Source organism: Leptonotus elevatus, chromosome 12 (assembly GCF_054856555.1).
Source record: "Leptonotus elevatus isolate MCC_2025b chromosome 12, RoL_Lele_1.0, whole genome shotgun sequence".
Taxonomy (NCBI): Eukaryota; Metazoa; Chordata; class Actinopteri; order Syngnathiformes; family Syngnathidae; genus Leptonotus; species Leptonotus elevatus.
The window spans coordinates 3,634,613-3,645,000 of NC_141250.1; the positions used below are offsets into that span (position 1 = coordinate 3,634,613).

The following is a 10,388-nucleotide window of genomic DNA, read 5'->3' on the forward strand; positions in this document are numbered from 1 at the left end:
ATTTGAACATACTGAAAATTAACTACTGAAAATCAGACATTTCTTATCAGCAATGATGAATTTGTGAGCTTCACTGCTCATTTTTCTTAAATGGTGCTCCATTCAAAATGCAAGCAACTTGCAAAGTGATCATCAATACAGGCAGGTACCAATAAATCACTCTAAAAATACACAGCAATCTGACAGGCAGCGGGGAGGACAAGCAAAGTGCCCTGGCCGCATGCCGCTGCTTGAAAAGTTGGCTCAACTATTAGACCGAACGTAACCTGCAGTTGCACTTCTGGTCGTCATGGCAACCATTGAGGATAACAACAAAGACAGACGCTGATAGAGTCAGAAATATCACTTTGATGCAATTCTTGCAGTGGCAGTGACAAGATGTCCCCAGACACACAGAGTCCAAGAATTGGAGCCCAGCTAAGAGTGGAAAGAGAGGCAAGCCAAAACAACAGCTGCCAAGGAACAGTTTTGATGGAGCAGTAGGAGCACTCTCAGGACTACTGCCTTATGTCTTGCTCTGGATGACTGAGAGGGCAAGTGAGGTTCAAAATTTAACAGGAATAAAACATTAAGAACATTGAGGGGAAATATCGTGATGTAGGGCTGGGCGATATGGCCCAAGAAATAAAATCTCGATTTTTTTCAGTCATTCGGGACAATTACGATTTGAATCTAATAAACCACTTGTCCAAGAATCGGAGCCCAGCTAAGAGTGGAAAGAGAGGCAAGCCAAAAAAAACAGCTGCCAAGGGACAGTTTTGATGCAGCAGTAGGTGCACTCAGGACTACTGCCTTATGTCTTCAGAATGACAGAAAGAGCAAGTGAGGTTCACAATTTAACAGCAAACATTCATTCAGGACGATTACGATTTTAACCGATTTTAATCTAATAAACCACTTGTGCAAATTTACAACTCACAAAAACATTTGGATGTAACAGAACCTAAGAACAACAGCTAGAAGACAAAAATCGATTTCATGATTTAGCAAATTTTCAACGATTCGATTTTTACAATGACGATGTATTGAATTAATTCAATTTATTGCCCATCCCTATCGTGATGATTAAACAATATATACTTATGTACTTATTATGAAAGCAAGAACAATCTACAGCTTATTTGTGCCATCAGTATACATGAAAATAAAGCTTTTCAATGCATTTATAAGATGTAAACAAGATTGCCTTATGTTGCAGTCAGACCGAACATGAGTTGAGCGTTTGTGATGGTGCGATGTAGGAATACAAAAATCTGAGAATATTTACTGTTGAAAGGATGAAATTTCGAGGATTTGAACAATCAAGCAAGACAAAGTCTCTAAACGATTAATTGATTAATTATCAAAAGATATGTTGATTAACTTGATAAATGAATACTTGAACAATTCATTAATCTATTACACACCAAAGGCAACACTGATTCGGCACATCCAGGAGTGCTTGCAGCAGTGCTTTATCCTTATTTACAAAAAAATTAAAAAGTAAGTTCAAGTGCGAGTCATCACCTTATTGTGGTAGAGGGGTTTGAGTGTCCCAAATGATCCTATGAGCTATGTTGTCTGGGGATTTATGCCCTTGGCATGACCACCCATGGCAAACAGGTCCTAGGTGAGGGACCAGACAAATCATAGCTCAAAAAGACCCCTTACGGTGATTAATAAAAATGGATTGCTGTTTCCCTAGCCCAAAAGCGGGTCACCGGAGCCCCATCTAGAGCCCCGCCTGGATCTCAGAGTACCCACCCTTTTTGAAGTCCTTGGAGAGTGTGCTGGAGAGCGCTCCATCTCCCTTGTTTTGTTGGGGGACTTCAACGCTTACGTGGGCAATGACAGTGAGAACTGGAGGGGTGTGATTCGAATACCATGTTCAAACATAAGGGTGTCCATATGTGCACTTGGAACCAGGACACCCTGAGCCGCAGTTTGATGATCGATTTTGTGGTTGTGGCATCAGATCTGCGGCCGCATGTTTTGGACAATCGGGTGAAGAGAGGGGCGGAGCTGTCAACTGATCACCACCTGGTGGTGTGTTGGCGCCGATAGTGGGGAAAGACGCCGGTCCAACCTGGCTAACCCAAACGTATTGTGAGGGTTTGCTGGAAATGTCTGGCAGAATCCCCTGTTTGAAAACGTTTTAACACCCACCTCCAGCAGAACGTCTCCCTTGTCCCAGGGAGGTGGAGGACATTGAGTCTTAGTGGACCATGTTCCGTGTTAAGGCGGACGATTGGAGATGTGGCCGTAAGGTGGTCGGTGCCTATCGTGGCTGCAATCCCCGAACCCTAAGGGATGCCGTCAAGCGGAAGGAGTCCTATCGGGCCTTTTTGGCTTATGGGACTCCAAAGGCAGCTGACAGGTACCGGTTGGCCAAGCGGAAAGTGGCTTCGGTGGTCGCTGGGGCAAAAACTCAGGCTTGGGAGGAGTTCGGCGAGGCCATGGAAAACGACTTCGGAACAGCTTTGAGGAAATTCTGGTCCACCATCCAGCGTCTCAGGAAAGGAAAGCAGTGCACCATTAACACTCTGTATAGCGGAGATGGGGTGCTGCTGACCTCGACTCGGGACGTTGTGAGTCAGTGGGGTAGTTTGGAAGTCACTGAGCTGTTTGGGAAGCTCCTCGGTGGATGAGATCTGCCTGGAGTTCCTAAAGGCTCTGGATGTTGTGGGGCTGTCTTAGTTGGCACACCTCTACAATATCGCGTGGACATCGAGGACAGTGCCTCTGGATTGGCAGACTGGGGTGGTGGTGCATGGGAGTTCGCCCAACCAGTCCACATGTGCTTTATGGACTTGGAGAAGGCGTTTGACCGTGTCCCTCAGGGAGTCCTGTGGGCTCTGCAGGGTACCGAGCCCCATGCTGTTCGGTCCTTGTACGACCAGTGTCAGAGTTTGGTCTGCATTGCCGGCAGTAAGACGGATTTGTTCCCAGTGAGGGTTGGACTTGAAGGTTGCCCTTTGTCACAGATTCTGTTCATAACTTTTATGGACAGAATTTAAAGGGTTAAAGGGGTCCGGTTTGGTGGCCTCAACAATGCATCTCTACTTTTTGCGGATGATGTGGTGCTGTTGGCTTCTTTATGCCGTGATCTCCAACTCTCATTGGATCAGTTCGCAGCTGAGTGTGAAGCGGTTGGGATGAAAATCAGCACCTCCAAATCCGAGACCATGGTAGTCGGAAGAGGGCGGAGTGCCGTCTTCGGGTTGGGGATGAGATCATGTCCCAAGTGGAGGAGTTCAAGTATCTTGGGGTCTTGTTCACGAGTGAGGGCAGGATGGAGCAGGAGATCGACAGGTGGATCAGTGCAGCGTCTTCAGTGATGCAGACTCTGTATCAATCCTTTGTTGTGACGAAGGAGCCGAGTCGAAAAGCAAAGCTTTCGCTTTACCGATCGATCTACGTTCCTAGCGTCACCTATGGTCACGAGCTGTGGGTCATGACCGAAAGAACAAGATCCCGGGCACAAGCTGCCAAAATTTGTTTCCTCCGCAGGGTGTACGGGCTGTCCCTTAAAGATAGGGTGAGAAGCTCGGTCATCCGAGAGGGACTCACAGTCGATCCGCTGCTCCTCACGAGTTGAGAGGAACTAGTTAAGGTGGCTCGTGCATTTGGTTCGGAAGCCTCCTGGACGACTCTCTGGAAAGGTGTGTTCCAGGCATGTCCCACCAGTGCGAGGCACCGGGGATGACCCAGAACACGCTGAAGAGACTTTCTGCTGGCCTGGGAACGCCTTGGGATGCCGCCAGACGGGCTGGTTGAAGTGGCTGGGGAGAACGAAGTCTGGACTTCCCTGCTCAAGCTGCTGCCCCAACGACCCAGCCCCAAATAAGCGGTAGATAATGGATGGATGGAAGTTAAAGTGTGCACCAAGGCAACATCGCTCTCAGATTTCCCGTCTTCCAGTGACGCAGCATGGCTTTTCATTGCATGCGTCAAGTCAAACTATCTGCAACACCAACCATAATACCACATACCCAATAAATATATTTAGCCCGATGTTGGAATGTATTAAAAACGTATATCTTCCTCACGTTTTCAAAAGTAGTCATGAAAATGCTGCTGTCGTTTTCTCCCCACACAGTTGCATGTACAATTTATATGCTCTACTTGCCTCAACTGAAGCCTTAACTAAACACACTTATTTTCTCAATGTACTTTTTCTCTCCCATTCCTGTTCCATTATCTCCATCTTTCAAAGCGCCTCATTCCCTCGTTCAATCACCGCGGCAGTTTCATTAGTGCACAAGTCTCTCACAGCTTATGCAAGCCAAACAATGTCATTATTTAAGAGTCCTCTCACACCATGGTGAAAGTGTTTATAAAAACTGGGGACCAACAAAAGGTATGTGATCAACATTTGCCGCAAAATAATTATATCATAGCACAGCAAGTAGATACTCTACATACATATCCACTGTGCTTAATTTACTAGATAACGCCATTTTCTTTGGTGTGGCTTTGCTTTTGTGCACCTTTGTGTACCTTCTGTCCAAATTCCGCCAAAGGCCTACGGCCGCATGACGTCACTCCCGGTGCTACTTGACCGCGGCACGCACGGACAAAATAATAATACTTAGCTCTCCAAGTACTACACACGTACAAGTAGTAATCTTATGTCAAGCAGATAGCTGCAAAACATCATCTTACACATGGCCCCCGGGCCCTGAGTTCAAGACCGTAGTGATTCTTTCATGTACCACTAGAGGGATTCCATGTACGACCAGTACCACACTTTGAGAATAACTTTACTATGGAGATTAGAAGAAAACACAACTTGACTAACATATAGCAGCAAGTCATTCATGATGTATTTAATGTAACATGATCTGCACCTAAGGGCGCTGAAACAATGACAAGCAGGTTTAGTGGACCAGTAAGATGTCCATAATGTGTAAACAAGGTGACTTCAGGGAATCAAAGCATTTGTTTACAATTTGCTGCAATCTCAAACTGGGTCATACCATGCTTGCAATCAATATGGAAAGCAGCCTATGTTGCGAGGTCATTTTTGTGTAAAAGAGCAATGGAATAAGTTTTGCTTGGCATCAGTGACCCTCCCCCAACCTTTTTGGTGATGTGGACAAACCCTTTCTTTATACCTTCAAGTACCCTCTCACTGATACAGGTTGATGATGTTCCAAAAGAAGAATGTAATGTAACTAGAGCTGTCAAACGATAATTTTTTAAATCAGATTTATCACATCTTAGAATTTTGATTAATCACGATTAATTGCTTAATAATAAATCGCTTTTTATCTACAATTTTTCCCCCGCCAAATTTGAAGAGCACCGGTTATGTGATAAATCTTTTGACATTTAATGTTCTGAGGACGTCTTCAACATCTTTTGATCCATTGCACACGCTCATCCTCCTCTTTTTCTAATCGGTTAATTACTTGCATAATTTAAAATGGAATAAAAATGACCCCGATATTTTGACATGAACAAATATTCTAAATGTGATACGCAAACATTCATTAAATGCTTTACTTTAATGCATGAAATTATGTTTATTGCTTAAACACAATCTGTGCTACCTTAAACGTAACCATCCTCTGTCACATTAAAGGCTAATCTATGGTCAAAATTAATAGTGCGATTAATCTGCGTTAATTCATGATTAATGTGTTTTTTTTGGGTGATTAATTAATCAATTAATGCTTTAACTTTGACAGCACTAAATGCTACACAACTAATCATTATGAAAATCATTTCAAAATTATCATAATTTCATCTCTTTAATTTCAACATTTAGTTCTCAGGCATTATCCTTTTTTTTTTTTACTCAAATTAAACATAAAGATAAACATGTTGGCTTGAAAATAAATATGTAATAATTTCGATTAAAAAAAAAAGAACAATAAACATGACTGTTTTATTTAACTCTTAAAACATTTAACACAAAAAAATTGGAGCTCATTTGAATAAGTTCGATTTAAACAGACATTTAAATTTTAACGTTGGACCCCGAGTGAAATAGTGCAACATTTTGAGGCGATGATTTACATTTTCTCGCAAAATTTCAACTTTATTCTTGTAATATTTCAACAACATTCTTGTTATTTTTTTACCGTTTGGTGAGCCCAATAACTCATTCATATTAAGAGGGACAGAGCATGATGTGAATGAAGGACAATTCAACAACTAACGTGTCACCAATGGCGCATTGACCAGTTTCAATTTTATCACCTATAATTGATGTATTGTTCAAAGTTTCAAGAATCTTTGCTGTGCAAAGGCACACTAACCAAGTTATTAACAGAGGTATCGCCTAATCCTGTCCACCATCCAAGGCTATGAAGGGGACAAATGTTTACAGCCAGGGTTTGTGCAAGAGTGTGTATGATATGAAGTGTGTTTTGTTAGGAATCTTACCAAAGATATTTGTAGAATGTCCTTTCTTGGCGAGGGGCTTGAGTTCGTTGTGACCCCAGCCATATTGACGATAGCTGTCCCATGCATGCTTCATCATCTGAAACGTCAGAGCAAGACAGCACATTAGATGTGGTCAAGGGTTAACAAATTTGTGTCAACGTCATTGGATAAACTCTGGGCTTTTTCCCGCCCATCGGACGTGCAGCGTCTCTGGGGCTTTATGGATCAGTGGGCCAGCCCAGACATTCAGCTAGTGCGTTATGATTGGATGATCTGTCTGAGGCGTCAAGAATGAGCTTCCCCTCATTTGAATGACCAGCAGCCTCCATAACGCATATTAGAGGTTTATCAGCCTTTAATTAAGTTTTTTGCGGGGTAGTAGGAACACCTCACAGTAGGAAAAACCTTAATGGCTTGGCAACTTTCCCCCTTCAGAGAAGGCAGGCAGCCAAGCTATTGAAGACAAAGGCCAGCACATTTATTGTGTTCTTGGCCTTCCTGATGTCAAGACTTCACACGCACCAACCATTATAAATCAAATAAACAGCAAGGTGGACATTACCTGTGATCTGCGTTGTTTGGACGTTTGATCACTTTTATTAGCCTGTATGCCAAGGACATGGGCGACAGTGCTGAACAACATTTATGTAGGACCTTGGAATACTAATTGGATGCTAGCCTAAAAAAGGTGATTGAGTCTGACAGCAAATTCGTATATTCCCAGCATAGTAAATGAAGCTCTTCTTCTTATTTGTTAGTTTAACAAAATAAATTCTAAAACACATCTAGCAAATCTGTGACCTCTTTATACGTCATTTTTTTGTATTTAATTAAACATGCCATGGTTAATGTCATGAACATACCAACAACAATTACTACATATTTGATAGATGCTGCCTTACAGGGCGGCCTAATTACACTGAAAAGTGTTGTAATGGCAACGGGCTGCCACTTAAGTTAGCAGAAAATAAAATAACAAAATATTAAGTGAAATAAATGCCACTCAAACAATTTTATGTGGGGTTATTTCATAATTCATAATGATATTTATTACAGCATATAGTGTTAGACGCCAAATGGGTAAGGCATAAAGCTGGTAACTGGGCTTAGTCAATATTAATTTATAATGTCGCTCTGAGATAAGAAATAACAGGCCACATCAAGTTCAACTCTAATTATCTATGTACTTTGGGAGATGCGGGAACAGCACTAAAGTCACAGTATTGTCCCGTGATTCCATAAAAAGACAACTTGCCTTACGAGCAAACGTGAAACATTCTGTCATCTCTCCACACACATGCTGGACTTTTTTGTCATTACAATTTACTGTACATCATTCCGACTTAGGATCTCTGGTCAACTGTTTATACGTAAGGTGATGATTTCCAAACTGGTGTTTACATGCTCCACTACACCTAATCACAACAGCCATTTTACAGCTGCAGATCAATGTAAACAATAACATCCCATGAGTTATCAAGATGGAGGTCAGTAATCTATTTAGCATAGTAGTCGTGACTGTTTCTTACACTTTAATGAAAACAACAGCTTGATAAAAGAAATTTAAAAAAAGTTAACGCAATTAATGTTATTAATAAATATTGCTGGTCCACGCTTTGACCATTAATTCGTCATTACTATTTTAGGACCGACAGACAAAGGTGGGCATTCGCTCAGTACTGACGGACTTTCTGAGTCTGTCATTCGACAACAAAACAGGCGTTTGTCAGTTACGGCATGAGAGGTCCGTCGATACTTGACACGGTTAGTGACGTTTACATTGACAGACGAAACCCCACTTCCGTCAGTGCTCAATCCATATTTTTTGTGTGCAAGTGTCACCCCAAAAATCGACAGTGCTTTTATAGTCAATAAAGAATGTTCAAAGTGTTTTACAATAACTTGTCAAATGGGAAGCCGGAACATGCGTCGTAAATGGATGAACTTGCGTAGCACTGGCCGGGCAGCGTTGTGAAACCTGATCCATTCTGCGCATGCGCTTATTTATCTCGTATGCATGGAACCAGTTGGGCAGCTGAAACGGATGGGTTTTCCACAAGTTACACCTGTTTTTCCCGCTGTCGCAATAATATGACGTCAAAAACTAAACATGCTAGATGACACCTATATCAACGCGTCAGATGGGTCAATAATGTGGCCCAGTCTGAACAGGGCCAGATATCATTTGGACACTTACTGAAAAATAGTGTGGACAGTCAACCCCAAAAATTGGATTTGGGAAGGAATCTGACTGGAATCAGGTATGCCTGCAGTCTAAATGTAGCCTAAATGACGGCGTCACTACGCATTCAACTCAAGACAGAACATGTGCGGACAGGATTCTAATTGAGGGGTTCATGACGTCAGGGCTGCAGAGAATGTTCATGTTTTTAAGAACAGGCAAGACATACTTTTTTATTGTAGCTTTTACCTAAGATCTATTTTATGCACTTATTTTAGCTTTTATTTAATGTCAAATTAAATCTTACGTATTCTGTTTTTACATTTATGGGTTCATTATTAAGGTTTTGAACATTTAGCATATTATATTATTATTCCTCTCTTTTTTTATTTTTAGTATTTTCTTATTTATAGTTTTAGCTCCGTCTCGTGTTCTTAATAATTTTTATAGTCTAGTAATTTTACTCTTCCATTGTTTCCTCAGAGGGAGCCCTCTGCGGCAGGAGCTGGGGTTGGACCTGCGGCCGTGGCTTTTGGCCGCTCCTGGCATAGACGGCTCCCTGAGATCGCGTTTTCGTCACCAGGTTTTCCTGTACTGAGCCTTAGGGGGCTTAGATCAGCTGTTTTGCTTTGCTTTGGATGTTTTTTTAATGCATTTTTTGGGGGGTGGATTAATATTGTGTGGGCGGTGTGCTGAGGATTTGTTTTTAAACTATGTAAAGCACTTTGAGTTGCATTTTTTTGTATAAAAAGTGCTATTTAAATAAATATTGATTGATCTATTGATTGATTTATCAGAATGGTAAAAGGAATACACCACCCCTCAATCTGAATGAAAATTCATTCGGAATTAGCCTGTTTATTCAAACTGATGTGCCTGTATGGAGTATTGTCATTCGGTTTGGCCATTTGGTTTCATTCTAATAGGAATACATAGCTCCAACAGATGGCTACAGTTGCGTTCAAACACCCTCAGCAAATCAGCATTCAACTCACAAAACAGTCAGCGCATGGATCGGTAAAACCCCTTTTACGATAACATAAGACAAAGTAGCCCAGGAGGGCGGCGAGGCTGAGTGGTCAACTCCCAAACCAGATGTTGTGGGTTCCATTCCATGCTAATGTGAACACGTCTAAGTATTCCTGAGCAAGATACTGAACCCCTAATTGCTCCTGATGCTGCGTCATTAGTAGGTGAATAAGTACAGTTATATGACTATAAGCTGCGCTAGCTAAATTTGGGGAATACTTGAGTTTGTTACACATATAAACCGCACCAGACTGTAAGCTGCGGGTGTTTTAATTAAAATTACCGCACCGGGTTCTTGCTAGTTTCTTTTACATAATGAGGGTGCAAATTGTCTTGCTCTCCTTCTGTCTCTCCTACTGTATTTGGGCTCACTTGGTTTGTTTTGCTCTGCCTGACGCTCTTGCGCTTCCTGTATAGTGCGCCCCCTTGTGATCTGATGGATAAGCCGCACTTTTGTATTAACCGCAGGGTCGAATGCAAGTGAAAAAAGTAGCGGCTTATAGTCCAGAAATTACTGTAGTCGAATGTAAAGTGCTTTGGGCCCTTGTAAGGTGGAAAAGCGCGATATAAAGTACCATTTACCATTTCAGAAAGAACGAAGAGTAGAAGAGGTGACTGCTGAAGTTTTTGAACACTCTTATTTTTGTAGTACATTATTGGAAGTACGGAAGCGTGGAAGACGGCGACTGGACGACAACGATAAGAGCAAGCAAAGCAGACACATGCGATTTTCTGTCAACTGTTTCCTGTACATACAGTACAGTAACGTTTAATGTTAGCAATTGCATAAAATGTTGTTAAAGTG

At 42.0% G+C, this 10,388-nt stretch overlaps 1 protein-coding gene across 2 annotated transcripts in view; it reads right to left on the reverse strand.

The window, feature by feature from the left end:
• The window catches only part of man1a2 (mannosidase, alpha, class 1A, member 2), a 72,113-nt gene that overhangs the window by 36,436 nt on the left and 25,289 nt on the right, over positions 1-10,388 (reverse strand). For both annotated transcript variants that reach the window (XM_086091818.1, XM_086091819.1), the window contains exon 4: positions 6,373-6,469. In XM_086091818.1, coding sequence (XP_085947944.1) covers positions 6,373-6,469 — 97 coding nt within the window. The remainder of the gene's footprint in view (positions 1-6,372; positions 6,470-10,388) is intronic.